At 41.4% G+C, this 17,634-nt stretch overlaps 1 protein-coding gene across 2 annotated transcripts in view; it reads right to left on the reverse strand.

Annotated features, from left to right (window-relative positions):
• Positions 1 to 17,634, reverse strand: part of LOC143905003 (uncharacterized) — a 128,802-nt gene that overhangs the window by 52,504 nt on the left and 58,664 nt on the right. For both annotated transcript variants that reach the window (XM_077420080.1, XM_077420079.1), the window contains exon 3: positions 12,395 to 12,613. In XM_077420080.1, coding sequence (XP_077276206.1) covers positions 12,395 to 12,613 — 219 coding nt within the window. The remainder of the gene's footprint in view (positions 1 to 12,394; positions 12,614 to 17,634) is intronic.

Genomic DNA, 17,634 nt, shown 5'->3' on the forward strand with positions numbered 1-17,634 from the left:
AGAATTACCTTTTATTATTTTTTAATTTTATTTCAAAAAATATCCTCAATGCTAATTCTTCATAATTGAGAATAACTTCAATAATATCTATATTATAAGTAAGAATCCTCATTTTGGACAACTTTTCAAAATTAAAAAAAGTTTTATTCTCTTTGCATTGTACCAAACAATTGCTCGCAATTACGAATGACGATAAACTTCGTATCTGTACTGCGAAACGCGGAATTGGCTGGCTGTTAGTTCGCTGGAATTCGTTGGGGAAGGCAGAAGGGGGTGGAGTAGGGTGGGGTGGAGTTTGTTCAATCGGTTATTGATTGGAAATGTAAGCCAGCGAGCGTGTAGGGCGGAACGCGAGTGAAGGAGAGGAGACGATGTTGAGACGAGGCAGGGAGAATAGGACATCAACACTGGTACGGACCGACAGATGGCCGCTGGTCAGCACGACCGCGTGGAGAAACTCGCCAATTGGGAAAACTGTTTTCCGTTTGAGCCACACCGAGACTGGCAACCTTATACTCAGGCCGTGTCTGCTGATTGCAGTCTTAACTTAACACCTGTCTAGGCTACCGATCACGTTTTATCACTCTTTACATCGCGAGTTATTCCTATGCGCAGTCTGTGCTGCTTCAGAATTACGATTTAGATAAGTGTTAACGTCAAAAACTTTCGCGATATCGTAAGAAGCAAGATTCCGATGTTACTGTACAGAAGGAAACTTCAAATTTATGCAGCGTGCTCCGGAAGGTGTGAAAAAAACCTCTTTGATAAAAAAATATTTAATATATTCTTCCAAAAAAATTAATCTTAAATGTATCGCATCATTAAGAGGTCTATAACATTATTCAATTAATTCTTGTTTCACCTAAAGTTATTACGTGCACTCGAGAATAAAGCATCATCGCCAGATTATACACATTTTCATTGTAACGCACGATGATTTTCTCGAAACGAGCGACAAGCAAGCTAGGCGAGAAAGTCCAATAGGAAGACGAAGGTAGCGATCTTCTTGCTAATCGCTATCAGAGGCAAAACGCGGAATCGAGGGTGAACATAGATGCGGGAGAGCGCGGTTCAAAGATCGTACGGCTGGATGCTTAACGCCGTTGTAGGCGTGATATTGGTGCCGATGATCGTTTATCTAAGTTGCGTCCCGCGCGAGATTACGTCGCTCGACACGCGCGCAACCGCGTATGTCCTATCGGCGCAAATGCGCGCAAGGTGCTACGACGACCTTCCTGGACTCCAACTCCGGTCACCTCCTCCGTCTCATTCTCCAAGCTCCGGTCACCATTACGGGCATCACCACCATCACCACCACCACCACCAGACACGACGGCAAGCACCGTCCGGCTCCCTCGCATCCCTCGGGCAATCTTTTCAATTTAAAGTCAAGTATTATGGCTTAAATTGCATTATGGTTTCCTTCCCCAGAAGGTAGGGCCCGAGAAAAGCAACGAAGGGCGGCTCCTTGTAAGCAAGACTCAATCACGCCGCTTAACCTCTGACCCCGAACCCACGAGACTCGCATACACGGATACGCGCGTGTGTGCGCGCGTGCGCTGCGCGTGCTCGTGCTCATGCTCGTGCTCGCGTCGCGACGTGCACGTTGCACGCATGCACACGCACGCAGCCGAAGGGCATCTATCTCCTCACGTGCCGCGGCGAAGAAACCGATCGTCACGTTCCCTCCGAAATTAGCCTCGAAAACGGAAATCAGTCGAGATACACCCGGGACGTGTGAACACTCGGCCGTTCCTTCAGCGAGAAGTCTCAGTTAAGTCGCCTTAACGACTTCACCTAAGGACGCAGGATCTCAAGCACCTCGCTGTCAGTGTAACGACTGTAACGACATTATTACGCTCGGCCCCCCTACACGTCGCCGATGCGTCGCGATGCGACATCCACCGGTTCATGCGACCCTTCGGTCCATATACGGAAACGAGATCTGTGTACACTCGTTTCTCCGCGAAGGGGAAGATTTGCGAACGCGAGTAATTTAAGATGACTGTATCAACAGCTACTTCTCCAAGAAGAGTATTTAAGCTAACGAGTAGTTGCCGCTCGGCAGAAATAGGAGCCCGTCCAGTCTCTGAATAGATACCTCGCTCGATACAATATCGCGAATTACTCTCGTATCCCTCTGACCCGCGCGCGCGCGCGCAGAGGGGAAGCGCGTCTCGCTGTGCACACACTCGATCTAAAAGCAATCACGCATCTACGGCTCCGCAACTCATGTTCGAGAGATCGAGACGCCGGATTAAGACCTACACCTGCGTATGTACGTGGCGGAGTTGCGCGCGAGTTGCACGGTCGCGCCGCGCCGGGGCCCCGACTCCACACGCGTACTTTTCACACGAATGAATGAAACGACCCAGGCCCAACCCTGACCTTGAACTCGCTCGCCGAGAAAAAAAAGCGCGATTCCTCCCGTACCGCCTCCCGACTGTAATAACGCGTTCCGCGCTGTCCATAAGGCATGTAACAGATACCTCGGCGAGGTGGTACGCGCTCTCTCTCTTCCTTGCTTTTCCCTTTTCCCGTATTACGTTATCGGTTACTCCTCGCGGACTCGCGGTTCTCTCTCTCTCTCTCTCTCTCTCTCTCTCTCTCTCTCTCTCTCTCTCTCTCTCTCTCTCTTTCCTTCTTTCTCTCGCGCGAACGCGCATTAGTGCGTGCATTTATCACGCGCGAGCAACCGCAGCGCGATAAGTATCGATAATTTTCATAGATCACCGATGCGCGCGGCGCTATGCGCCTCGTAAGAAAGAGCGCACGGGTAATTCCGTAATATTAATCTCGGAAACTGCTGACGCCGCTAACACGCTCGATACTATTTTATCCATAACAATTTTTCAGCCCTTGAATCAATTTATCTGTTCAACAGGCAATTTTTCTAATTAAATGTATATTTCTTGCAATTCTTCGAAGTACTTGGAAGAGAATCAAATAATACGACCCATTAAAAGTCTGATTATAAACTTTTTGACAGACATACGATAAGTAACAAAACGTTGACAAAAATAAATAATCAAAAATGTAGTTAAGAAAAATTCATGCCGTTCGACAAAGTTAACCATGATCTACCTCGCTTTCATAATTCACTTGTAACGAACTATTCCAGAGTAATGAGCATGCTCTTAGAAATTACACGCTGGGCTTCTCGCCTGCCGCGCGAAAGTTAATAGGAACGCGCTCGAGCATCGTGATAATAATCCACGGCAAAAATACGCACGATATCGTGATAAAGAAACCCAAAAGAATAATCTTTTAATTTAAAGTCCATCTTTTTAAGAACCAAATAAAGATGAAATGGCACGACACAGTGATTTGAATAAAAGAATCGTGAGCAAAAATTTTCGTCTTTACGGTCGCGATAGCTCAACGCAGCGATTTCCATTCGATTACAAATATGTAAAAAAAAAAAGTCTCTCGAAACAGACCCGACAACGCGATCCCTTTATAATAAAAGCAATCGCTTCGCGCGAAGCTTCCATTATATACTCGTCCCGTAACGAACCATTCCAAAATAACACAGCTCTCGGAGAGAGTGAGAGGGAGAGTAAATTGCGCGGGACGCATTTTCTCGCAACTTGAGCGCAGCGTGATGCGCGGCCGATTTCCTCAAAAATCGGCGCAATGAATCCCGATAATGTTCTGTTCGACGCGTATCTACGTGTACGTAAGGCAGCGCCGAGATCGCGACTACGGAAAATAGTTGCGCGCCGGCTCGTTTTCTTACGGCCGCGCAGCGCTCCTTTAAGTAATATATTTCTCAGGGATAATTGCAGGCAGCGATTTCGTGCAGCTCGTTCAGATCCGGCAGATACCGGAGGACTGTACAGCGGAACGTGTATTGCACGTGCAGGTAGTGGCGGAGCCGAGCGGAGAGAGGAAGAAAGGGAGACGGCAATGAGGCGAGAGGGAAGGATGCGCCGCCACGTATGTCGGTAGGTTACACACGTAGGTAGGCACTTACCTATCCACGTAGGTAGACACACTTATGTTTAAGGGAGGCTGCGCGCACCGAGGGAGAGACGCGAGGAACGAGGTAGTGTAAGAGTGCGCGATAAGAAGAGAAGGCGAGAGGGAGCGAGAGCGAGCACTGATAGAGCGTAACTGACTTCTTGGCCGGTGCATATTACCGGGCTGTTAGAGGGCGGAGCCGGCTGATGAGTTAGCAACGTATTGACTTTATAATAATCACGTTAGCTGGTCCACCGTGATCCCTTGGTATTACGCGATGCTTCGCGCGAATTCACATACCGGGTGATGCCGAGCATTTTCGTGTATACGCCTTCGAACGCGGCGCGCGGCGGCGTGCGAGAATTGGTGTAAGAAAAATCGGAACACAATTCTCGGGATTCCATTAGTTCGCGTCTATTTCTCTCTCGATAAAGAGATTCAATCTTTGCTACATACTTGAATGTAAAGAAGAACTTCGACACATTATGTTAGCATTCATTTTTAAAAAGATCCTTAAACAGATTTTATGTGAAATCTACATATCTCTGCATTCATTCCAAATGTTGAACCCGTGCGCCGCATATTATGCGTTCTTCTTTCAAAGAATAATGTTATCTTCGTAATATCCCGAAAGTCATAAAGTCTGTTAATTTTCACCGTATATCCCGTGTGCCTGCCTGCACATCAAAATCGCTCGCATTCCAATCTCGACCATATAGGATGCGGCTACGCGGTCTTGTACCATGCACTATTGCAGTGTAACAGTTCCGCGCTAATCGCAAATTATTTTTTCGTATGAGGTATTCATCCGCGGCGGTATTTATCGCGGCGCACAGATCTCTCCGATCCCTCGCTCGGTGAGATGCAAACCGACACGGACGACCGCGTATACGCGCGAGAGAGATGACGTCGGTTGACATTTGGCCGAGCGGGTTGGCTGACTGCGCGAAAAAGCTGTTACACGCTTGAGTGTATAAGATGCGTGGCCTAGAACACGGCGTAGAGCCGCTTACCTGGCCTCTCCCCCTTAATTAGCGGTTTGGTTTATCTTAATCGTTCCCTCGGCTCCTCTCTCAGAGGAGCGAACCTCTTGGAAGATGAGGAAGTATATGAGAGCGAGGCGCGCAAATCGTTACGTATTCACGTGCAGCTGGCGAGAGATAACGACGGTCTCTCTCTTTCTTTCTCTTTCGGCTAAAATAAAAGATCGAGGGAGATCGAGAGAGAGATCGAGGAAGAAGATCGCGAGAAGATACTGCTCGTCTGCGGCTCACTCCGCGTATCGTTTGCACTTGGCGCGCTAGCTGGCTCGCGCTCGCGCGCGTTATTAATATTTCCCTGATCCTGGTGTCAATGACATTGATGGATGACGCGAACATTATCTCTCCGCTCCGTAGAAAATAACCGTGGCTCGTTTATTATCAAACGAGAAGAATTATCGACTGTCGAATGAAACTAACCGTACCGAATATCCCGGGTACGTGCCTCTAATTAGAGGTGTTCGGTTAGGTGTGTTTCCTTCTAGACGATAGTGGATTCTGAGTTTTATAACACGGAGATACACGGCTACTTACATTGACGTTGGCCTTTTCACACGGAAAGCAAGATCGCATTTTCTCGTAATGATTTCCTAATGGGCTTTTCGTAATCACAATGGACAGTAATTACAAAATGACTGTTGGTTAAGTACATATAGTTAGTCTCAGAACTAGATATGGAGATCTACGTAATAGACCCTCGTTCCCATATTTCCCCATTGCAACTTTCACGCAATTGATCAAATACAATTTCTGGTAATATCAAACATGCAACAAGCTATTTAGTCACGTCAGAGGAAAATAATGTGATGATATATGAAGCTTTGAATTCGCTACTAGCTCTATTATTTATTAAATTGTGATTAAATTGAATAATTAACTATATTAAATAATAGATTTGGTAGCAAAATTTTTATATTAAAGAGATTGCGATACGCGACCTGTAAAACGCAACACGTGTCGCGCACAAAATCACAATTCCGGCTTTATCACTGTTGCTTTCTAGGATACGCTAGATTAGATCTAATCCAGCAGCTACCATCGGAAGAAATTTACCGTGTCTCGACAGCGGTAGTTTCCTGCAACAAGTCGACGATGCAGCTTTGCTGCTTGCGCGCGCACGCGCGCGTGTGTGTAATCGGCGAGATCCTCTTAATTCTCGTTTTCACGCATCGCCCTTCCTAGATTTAGATCGCGCATGGATAGTAACTAACTTGCAAATCGCTTCTGTACCGTCCCGGTACAACGTGAATAACGCGATGCGGTAACGGGCGGTTAGCAATCCTGACCTCCAATCTCACCTCAATTTGCCTACACGCCGCCATTTGCGTCAGCGAAGAACGGAGAGAGAACCGGCTTATCTAAAATTATAATCTGAAAAAGTGCACGACCGTTTATTTGTGCGCTTGTGTGTGTAATAATATGTATACACATGTGCGTGTGCGTTGCACGCGGAGAGGTCGAGTGCGCGCGCGCGTAGTCGATTAATTATGGCAAATCGCGTATTATTATAAATTCGCAGCTAATTGGTACTTTTTTAGCCACGCGAAGCATCCTTTTAATATAGTGTATCTTCGATGTTTGACCCGTCGCTCATTACGTATCTTCGGAACGCGAAATTTATTCGTTGCGTTTCGTATCTTTCGCACAAGAGCTATAATAAAGAATTCTAATAATTTGTAATAATAACCGAGTGAATAACTTTTCAAATATTTTGCACGCTAGTCTTACTTTTATACTTGGCTACATACACACCATTATGATTTAATAAATCTTTTTAAGAGGTTGATGAGCCGCAACAATGTACATCGCAATGAATTTCGAAGAGCAAGAACACTTGAACGCGATGACAAATGAGTACTTCCGATGCGAGGGCACTCAGCCACGAATGGATTTTGATCGGAGCGGTTGACTTTAACGTGAGTTAATTAACTCTTCAATTATTGCCGTCGAACCGTCAGAACGGTAAATCGTCCGTAAATAATGTGTTAACAGTCCGATGCTAATTTGTGGTACACCTGCTTTTCGGCAAATGCGAGGAAAGCGCAAATGTTCTCTACTTTGTAATCGTTGTGTAAGTCCTTCGCGCTGCTTAAACAGCATATTCGTTCGTTCTCAGTAAATCATTAAACGTGCGCGCATAAGCGCACTCATCTAAGATAACGTAGATGAGTAATTTCTCCAAATCGATTGCGTAAACAATAAGGTGTTTCATCGAAATGAAGTACATTAAAGTAGCACCTATATCTAAGAAATTGATAACACTTCTACACATTAAAAACATAAAGATTGTATACTATATTAAATTATAAATGGATATTTTAAGACACACATACATAAGAAACTGAAAATTAAATTATAGAATTGACGTTTGCCAGTTTGGAAAAGTACGGTTGCTTTGTCACTGAAATTACTCAGTGCGATCTCGATTAATATAAATCTAATCTTTTAATTGCATATCTTTCTACGCGCGTCTCTCTCTTACGGTTGATCGAAAATAGTAAAAGTCACAATGTAAATCTACCTCGCATCGCTAAAAAGATCTCATAAATAAGAGCAAGAAGTTAAGCGGTATTAACGTAACATTTTATCTTATTGTTATATTACGCCTGATACCAAGTGAAAGGGAACAACGATCAATGTCAATCCGGAGTAACTTCGAGAAAGACGCAATTTTAAGACATTAAATATTTTAGCAAGCTATTAAAAAAAGTACTGATAAATATATATGGATAGTGAATGGATAGTGTTTACGGAATGCATAGTATTTACTCAGTGGTTACAATGTATGATAGAGTCTGATTACAACTCACAAGCACGTAGACTAGTCGTTTTTCCCCCTACGGATACATTTTTTAGCCTTATTTCCAAAGACTTGTAACTGTGTAACTTGACAAAACAGTTAAAAATTATGAAAATTGGAAATTCCATAAGATAGCATGATCGTCAGATCAATTTCAACAAAAAGTGGACTTTGATTGTTTTTTCCCTGAAAAGAAAGTACTGACTATATATATAAATATCGGAATGCATAGTGTTTACTTAGTTTACGTGCTTGTGAGTTATTATCATCAGATTCTGTCATACAATGTATAATCGTTTTTTTCCCCCTACGTTACATCTTTTAGCCTTATTTCCAATAAATTGTACCTGTGTAACTTGACAAAACAGGTAAGAATTATGAAAATTCTTTGGAAATTCCATAAGATAGTATGATCGTCAGATCAATTTCAACAAAAAGTAGACCTTGATCGTTTTTCCCCCGTACCCTTCAAGTAGTAAGAAAATCGAAAACTTAACACGATGTGGCCAGTGTTAATTTGATAGAATAAAATTATTACTTCTATATATATGCAGAAGAAACTAACATTTTTAAATCTACTTTAATCAAAATATAAAGATAGCTAATTTTAAATAAGATAAAAGTATCTTTTGAGAAAATGATCGATTAAAAATGACATAACGCTTGGGAAATTTTTCAAAATGAGTTAATAAAGTTCAAAACAACTGCGCAAATACAAAGGTATAGATTGGGCGTAATAAAACAGCGTTCGGACTGTCTCGTTGAACGTATTTACAGAGTTTATGCTGCATTTTACAATCGGTCGGCGTATTTATTCGCCGAGTGAGAAGGAACGATGCTCATACGACGCTATAGTACGCCCTGATCGATTTAACGCCAAATGTCGCCGTGTTTTACACGCGGCAATAATGGTTGAAATCTATGTAGCCAATATTTCAAGCCACCCTTTCTCGCCTGCGCGTCCCTAACCCCCCCCCCCATAACCCCCACATGGATGGCATTCGTATACCAACGACATGTAGCCTTGGTTATTGGTCCGCATATGGATATCGCTCGATATTTTATATTCTACAGAGAAATAAAAGTATAAATGCAATCATAGTCGACGCCTGACGTAAGAAATTTCAAGTATATTGGCGTGTCTCAACAATTAAAAATAAACATTGTGCCGTTTTTTTTTGTTAAACATTTATAAAAAGAACAGAGTAAAGAATTGTCTACCTCAGAAGAAATAAGAACATGATTCACCGTAATCAATACTTCAGCACAATTTTATAAAATATTCTATAATTAATTATCTTATTTTCTAATTTTGAATGTTTTGCGCTTTAAGTATTCAAAGGTGTGAAATAATTCGATACAGTTAGTTCGAATAAACAGAATTTACATATTTTGAAGAAAAGAGGACGATCCGAAACACAGAGAAAGAGCGATAGTCCCGAGGGAGGAATACGATTCCCGAATGCCGACAAGAAAGAATCCTTTTGAAAAAACGACAAGTGTAACTTACGCAAGAATAGAGTGCGTCACGCAATGCGACGACTTCAAAGATTACTTTTTATCAGGTACTTGCTAGTTTCTCTTCACTGCCTTTTATTCAGCCGATTTCTTTTCGACATTCGCATGTATCGCTCTGTATATGATGCTACATCTAATTTATATAATCTGCTCGTGAGTTAACATTGTCACAATGTTATTTATTTCAATTTAATAATTTTATATGTAATTGCAAATTTTTTAACGATTGTGTTAAATATCAAGATAGATTATAATTTCTCATAATTTTTAAATTTCCAACGCGTTAAAAATATCTGTAACAAATCTCCAAATTTCATTAAATTTTTCTTAAAGTAAAGAGAATAAAGTGTCTTAATCGAAGAATAATTACTGGCAACGTATTGTCAATTCAATGCAAAAGAGTGATTTATGTTCATCTATCAACTGTTTTCTTAGATATATTGTATTAAATTTACTTAAGGGTGCCCGTTTTCGGGCGAAAGGACACGTCGTTGCAACACATGTGTCTTTACGAGAGTGTGTTCACGAGGCCGTAATATTTTAGGGAGCCCTCCCGGCCCTCGTTCTTTAAAAACTAGCCAGTGCATATGTCGACGTAGGCGACATAATGTTATCAAGCTGTCCAGAAAGAGCCGCCGCCGCCGCGCCGATCGCCGCCACGTAAGGACGAGGACCTCGGGGGACCACGTCCTCGCTCTCGCCCACTTCGTTCTTATTGATATACCGAATAAACACACTTGGCAGCTAGGCCAGAACGGCTTTGCGAGGCAAATAGCTTCGGAAGAACCCTACGTTCGGAGAGGGAAATATCTTTCTTTCCTTAAAGTCGACACCATGCTCGACGCTGATAACAGCGGTTGTGATAAATGTTACAGCGTTTCATTATACGGAAAAGAAAAAAAGATAAACTGGTTTTTTTATAAACTATTTCCGTATAGAAAATTGCAACCGAATTCTATTGCTGCTGGCTTTTATCTCGTAGATAAATAACATACGCAATCACATTTTATGATTTGTACTAGATTAGAGTTTAATTAGACGTTGGTATGTATAGTACGTATCCGTAACAAAATTGCCTTTAGCTTAGACTCTGGTCGAGAAATTGTTCCTTTCTTAAAGTAAATTAGAATGAGACTGCTTCATTAAGTTTGTGACAAATCTAGGTTTTACGATCATCTAATGTCTAAAGAAATGTTATATGAAAAATTATATTAAAAAAGTTGTACACAAATCTCTCTCTCTCTCTCTCAAGAGACACGGTAGTGTCTCGCGCCAAGTACACGCGGAGCGAGACCGACCGCGACTCTTTTACGCGACGCGACGGGTTGCGAGTTTTAAAATTACGGTGAAATCATTTTTTAGTTCTCTACTTCTAAATACATTTTAGAATAATAAAGAGAAAAAATGCTAATATCCTTTCACATTATAAAACGCATTTTATAAAGTCGGACACGTTGCCGAAACATATCATTTACCTTGTAAAATGGAATCTTATTCAGTCTCCGGTTTCACCCCTGTGGCTTTTAAGTTTAAGCTTCGACCCTTATCGACCGCACCGTGGACTTTGCGCACCTCGTCGAGTGCAGCGGTTATCCAGTAAATAAAGATGAATAGTTTCCCCGTCATCGCTCTCTCGCACACACACAATCGCGAGCGTGTGTGCGCGCGCAGCAACGAGACGGTTTTAAATTCCGCGAGTCAAAGCGATGTTTGACATGGAAATGTTGAGCGATGCATTAAACATGCCACGCCGAGTGCTTCCCTCTCTCTCTCTCTCTCTCTCTCTCTCTCTCTCTCTCTCTCTCTCTCTCTCTCTCTCTCTCTCTCTCTCTCTCTCTCTCTCTCTCTCTCTCTCCCGCAAGATTGTAACCCCCCCCCTCCCCCGTTTCTGCTAGAAAGACGAAAAGTGCTCTCTTCGACCGTCTGGGGCCTGATCGTATATAACCGATGAACTTAGGGCCCTACGATCACCCTCGCGTTGTTCGAGTTATATTTATTTAGGTAAATGAAAAGAACCACCATGGTTTCGCCAGTTCTCGGCCTTTATATTCATAAATGCTCGCGAAACAAGGAATCTATGGACGATACGAAGAAAACGATGATTACAATATTAAGTGCTCCCATTTACATTAAGAACGATAAAAAACTTTTCTTATAAATACTTGAAAAGTCTTTATAGCATGTACAAACAATTTCTTTAAAATATATAACGCTTATTACTACTATATTATTTTCCATATTTCATTGCCACAAAAAAAAAGATTATAATGTTGCTTTTTTATCCTTCAAATGCAAACGGAATACAAATTCTCATAATTGAAATATCAACCATAAAAATCAATAATATAGTGATACAGATGTCACCTCGAGCTATTTAATGTGCATATAAATAGTAACAATCTTTCAAAATTTTGTAAGTTATCACATAAAGATATACAGTGTTTAAATAGAACAGATTTAAGTTTAAACAACATTTTAATATTATAAAGTTGTTATGTCAGTGTGTAATTCTATGGTGCTGTATACAGCTCCAGATTGTTCGCAACTTTGTTGCTCGATGTGATATGTAAAGTTGTAAATCGCTCTCGGTATCATTATCGTCGGCGAATTGCGAGGAGCGGAGCACGACAAGCGTCGCGAATCTCTGAGTAGTGATTGGCGAAGCAGTTGTCGTGGGGCACCTGCGAGAGGCAATTTTACTGGACCTTCCCATAAAAGGAACTCCCCCCATTGTCCGGCAAAATGACATCAAGCTTATTGCATTATTTAAAGAGCCTCGCTTTAGGACTACTTTAAGCCACCGACCCACGATTGTCGGAGCACCGTCACTGACGGAGCACAAACTAGGTTTCTCACGGACGGATCGTGAGGGTTACGTTTTACGAATTCAACTTTTTTTCCGAGATTTTTAAATTAATATGACGTTACGTATAAAATGAAATAAAGGCAGAAAATATTGCGATGCTGCATGATACTCTTAATTGAAAACGTTTTGGTTTAAGTATAACTTGCATTGTCCTCGCAGAACGATGTATTTTTCCATGCATATTACGTAGAAAATCGTTTCACTCACCGGGTGAGATGCCAAGCTTCGCGTGCATGCTACTGGGGCTTCTGTGATCGGGGGTGGTAACAGGGGCAGCTACGGGTGGCGACAGGTGGGGATGTGTCAGTGGCCCACCGCTTGTCGTCGTCGTGGTAGTCGTTGTGGCACAGGGATTTAAGGGTGATGTCCTCTTGAAAGACTGGTCCGTTCGCCACGAGACATCATTGTCGCCTATCCAGATTTTAGCTGCACAAGTAAAACCCAGGTAAAGTTAGATACAAAAATACAACAATAGCCAAAGAGACACAAAATTTAAAATAATTATTATTATCTTTTCCTAAAAATATGCTATAAATATCTATATATGAATTAAAGCATATTGAGTATTTTCTCAATTCTTCTTGAAAAGAAGATTCTACTAAAGTGAATACTACACATATATTATCTTTCATAAACGAAAGAAAAGTATGCGCACCATCTCCCTCGAAGCAGGCGCTACGGCAATATCAGATGTGGAAGATCAAATTGCAAAAGAGGTTCTCGAGATAAATTCTATGCCCCGCGTGTGTATTAATATAACGCACACCGGCGCGACTATGCGTGTGCAGAAAATGGCTTCTCTCCCCCGGATAGAACCCGTCGTAATTAGCGACCCTCCGAATCCCCTATTCCTGCCAGTTTTCCCGGTTTTCCCCCGTTTCCCTTAATTTCTGGGAACAATGCCCGGCTCTGGATGTTGTTCCAGGCTGCAGTGTCTAATTACACGAGGGCATACCGAGCTCTTCCTCTTCTTCCCAAATTTGTAAGGGCGATATATAGGGTGCATCGAAGTGTTTATAGACGTGACACACGAATATCTGGCAGAGCTATCAAAAAGCAAAATTTAATGAGATTGTACATTAAGAAATTTTTGTTTATCGATAAACTACATTTCATTTAACAACAACCAGCGCTTATATTTAGCAACTATCGAATATAAAAACGCGTACTAAAAACATTAATATGTAAATAATCAATAAAGTATTGTTAAAATTTCTTCGAGAAATTTATTAGATTTCCTTTTCGGACTTAATCTATATCGACATCGTCCGTAAATAAATTTATTATTATGTCTGACGAGTGTTATGTCGCGTGCGAGGTCCCAAATATCCAGTCATGTCTTTTCGAGCACCCCGTAGCTGGCGGAGATCTCGGATTTATGGAACACGCGAATACCGTATCGCCCCCGCATGCGTGCGACGTGACTCAGACTCGGTATTATTTGCTTGACGAATGATTTAGCCCGAAATACTTAGCTCGCTTTTCCCCATCACCTCTCCCCTACTCTCTTCTGCCTTTTCTCACACCCCCCTCACCCTTAGCGGAATACTATAACCTTCCTTCGTTTTATCTACCTCCTAACGATAACCAGAGAAACGCGTTGCTCCAAAGACAGAAATACAGTAACTAGAAGACGGTAGGAGAATAGGGAGTGACGGGTGGGTTCAGCAGGATGCAGGAGAGCGGCGAAGATAGAACGAGGGTGGTAACTGAAGCCTGTGGTTTCGCGAAAGAAAGAAAGGACGTTCTTCCTATCGAGAGAAAAAAGAGAAGCGGGAAAAGCGGTGGGGCTGAAGAAAGTGTAGCCGGCGCTAACTAAGGGCGTCGGCTAATCAATATCATCAGAGAATGGCCGCTGACCTCCATCTACTCCGCTAGAACGACCATTGTACGGTATTCCGCTTTTCCAACGAACTTCATGCGCGAATACGAAATATATTTTCGAGAAATAGTAAATTTAGAAAATATTTCATCCACAATGTAGCAACTTCGCGATATTACGATGTTATTGTAATATAATTAATATTAATATAAAAAAACATTAAAATATTATTAATATATGAAAGCATTATTATTTCAAAATCTTCTTCGATAATAATTATAACATTTTATAGCTAAGTTCAATCAACGTTCTGTGTTAAGATAATATTAAATTCTAATTAAATGGTTTATTAGTCGTTCGCGTTGGAACTTTCAAAGAGATATTAAAAGTTGCCTCAGTGCCATTTCCACAAGAATGGCTTGCCCGAGGATACAATTCAAACGTGAACCGTAGTACAGAGCCTTTCTTTAATCTCGTGGTGTTTGCATGGGCCCCTGATCTTATTCGACCCCATGGAGACAATCGAAATCAATACACTCTAAAGAACTAGTGAGCTCGACATAAAATTGCGCGCGAGTTTGTGGAAAATTCAATTATGCAAGTCTACAAAAATTGTATCAAATATCACTCGGCAAGGAAGTTATAAAAGAATGGTCGATTATCTTATTGGCCAGATTTTTCAATCGACATCGTCAATCTCCGCGAATTGAAGAAAAGAAGGGAAGTGCATTTGGATAATTTCTTGACAAAGAATAATTTGGAAATGAAAGAGAGACACGTCCAATCTCTCTCACCCGATTGTCGATTCTACGATGGCTCGTTCATCGGCCTCGTCTACGCGTCCCCAGCACCCTTCCTTTCTTTCTCGCCCAATGAGGGTCGCGGCTAAGTCCGAACAGAAATCAGTCCGCATAAACAGGACCATCCATTCCGCGATTCGCCCCTTCCACCCTTCGTAAGCCTTGCAGAGAACCTTCCCCCTCTTCGTTCTTTGCATCTCTCCCTCGTCCATTCGTCCAACCCGGCGCGAACTCCATTCACGGGTTTATCACTGTCCAGATAACAACGATTTACCTACAGACGAACTTCTACGGTTGGGTTTCGGGAGGGTAGGAGAGTGCGTCTGGTGGAGTTGCCGGGAGAAGAGGGACGAGGTGAGCCCCATGGCAGGGCCGTCGAAGAAGGCGAGACGGGCAGCCACCTTGCATTCGGGAGTATTTCACTTTAACGGCCCTCCGGGGGATTGGCTGACCCCGACTGGAGACCCTTCACCGTTTCGGCATAATGGACCTCTACATTACTTATTCGTCCTAGCCAATGTCCTGCTAGCGGTTCCGTTGCCGACTGCGGCGCGGACGAAGCTGTTCGTTTTCCACGTCCTATCATTCCCGCGTGCGATTAATCGTCGCGAGAACAAGGCTATCGAGAATTGGGAACGCCGCAATAAAGAAAGTTATTCACATTAGATAGAAAATTAAACATAAATGCACGAATTAATTAAGCTCTAATTTTTACATTACATCAATAGCATAAATTAAAGGCCATAAAATATTCAAATTTATTCTTCTTAAAAAAAAATTGTATTTTGTTTAAAATTTGTTTACCAATCATTACCCAATATATTTCTATTCTTTGTTTCCTTTTCCAACAAAAGACGATGGAGCCACCTCTGCTGATTCCAGCTTCCGGGTACCGGGGCAGTAGCACGGAAGAACAACACGCCCCAAGCAAACTGCTTTCCTCCCGCGGTACTCGAAAGAATTGAAAATTCCTGCTCGTCCAAGGGTTGAGGAGGTCGACGATGAAGAGGGCGGTGGCTAGGGGGACGAAGAAGCGGGGCGAGGAAGCGAACGCGGATAAAACGTTCGATATAAGATTAATGCTAGAGGCCGCCGACCGGTCCCGCGCACGTCGAGGACCGTTCAGCCATACACGAAGGCAATGGTGATTCCTCTTTGAAGGTAGAACCGTGGGCAGTGGCCAAATTGAATCCTGCTTAGGACAGAAGAAGCGTCGAGAGAAACGGGAGGACGAGCGAGAGCCGGCCTCGGAGCCCTTTCTCCAATAAATAAATCGCCGGCCGTCCGTGAGTCTCCGATTTTCAGCTCGAACGTACGGATTAAAATCGACCGGCCGATTTGTAGCGACGAACGCCGAAAGTAATTGCACGATTATCCTATTTCTGTATTCCTTTGGTTCCGTCTATTTTGATAGATAAAAAGTAATAACATAGTAAAAAAATGAATATTCACATCGATTATTTTTCTTATCGAAATTTTATATTGTATGAACCATCCTCTTATATTAGAAAATAGTACAAAATAAATTATTAAATTCTTGCGTTAAAGATACGATAACCTCTTTGTGTGCTAATCACATATTTTAATCACGCGTAATCTATATCACACTTTCGCATACACATATAGTACACATATAACTTCAAAGATATGGATTTAATGAAATATTTGTTCTACTTTATGCGTATCGTGGATTATATTGTAGAGAATAACATAAACATATTTATTTTGTCATCTCATATATTCGGTCTATAACTGTTAAATATAAAAATTAATTAAAGACGATATCATTAAATAATTAAAGAAGATCAAACAAACACTAATTCACTCAAGTATGCTATGATAAGGTAATGTAAGAAAAAGGCAAAGGTCTATAATGTTTTTCGATACTTATTGCCAAACAAAGCAGATGTGAACGACCTTTAATCAGTCACTATAATTATCAAAAAAAAAAACGCCATAATGGTGGGTGGGATGGGATATCACCCATCAAAATGATCTTTCTCGATCGTCGCAGGTTAATGATCACCGTCGCTGTTTCCTTCGTAATACTAATATGTATTATCTGTCGACACAACTGAATGAACAAATACACATCATGTGAATAAAGAGATAATATTATATGTATATGCACCTTTTCTTAAATGGCTATAGAATACAATAATGATAATACTTAATTGAACACTTGTATATTCAATACTAATAAATCATTTTATAAACTTATTTTAAACTATTTAATTTTTTTCTCATTAATTTTTTCTACTCTTGTCTATGATAGTGTGGAAAATTTATCTAAAGCTATAGCTAAAATGTCTTATCTATGTATCAACAACTTGCTTATCGTATTCTCTTCAAATATATATACTATTACGCGTCTTCCTACAAATCATGAAAAATATAAGTGCTGGAAAAATATGGAATGTTATACATTATCAAATCATATTATCATATATTATCATTGAGTCATGCATTCTTAAAGAATCGTGTGTAAAATTTCTCACTTAGATCCTAAATCATAGTTGATAAAATTAGAATTGGAGTAAAGTCCATCCTAATATCATTTAATGACACGTTATAGTATATATTTGAGTATATAGTATATACGCAACTACAACTTCTATAAATTCTTAAAGTTTCCAATAATTATCGTGGCAAAAAATACACGGTATAAGAAGATATTAATATCCCTCGGTATTCTTCAACGCGCAATTATTTTTCTATCCTTTCCTTCACTACTAAGAAAACTATTCTTTTAATTCCTTGTTTCCTCAGACTTGGTGAAAATTCGTTGCTCATGAGAGAAAAAGACAAAGGAGCAACGTTCGTCG

Source organism: Temnothorax americanus, unplaced genomic scaffold, assembly GCF_048541705.1.
Source record: "Temnothorax americanus isolate GAGA-0224 unplaced genomic scaffold, ASM4854170v1 Scaffold6, whole genome shotgun sequence".
Classification (NCBI taxonomy): domain Eukaryota; kingdom Metazoa; phylum Arthropoda; class Insecta; order Hymenoptera; family Formicidae; genus Temnothorax; species Temnothorax americanus.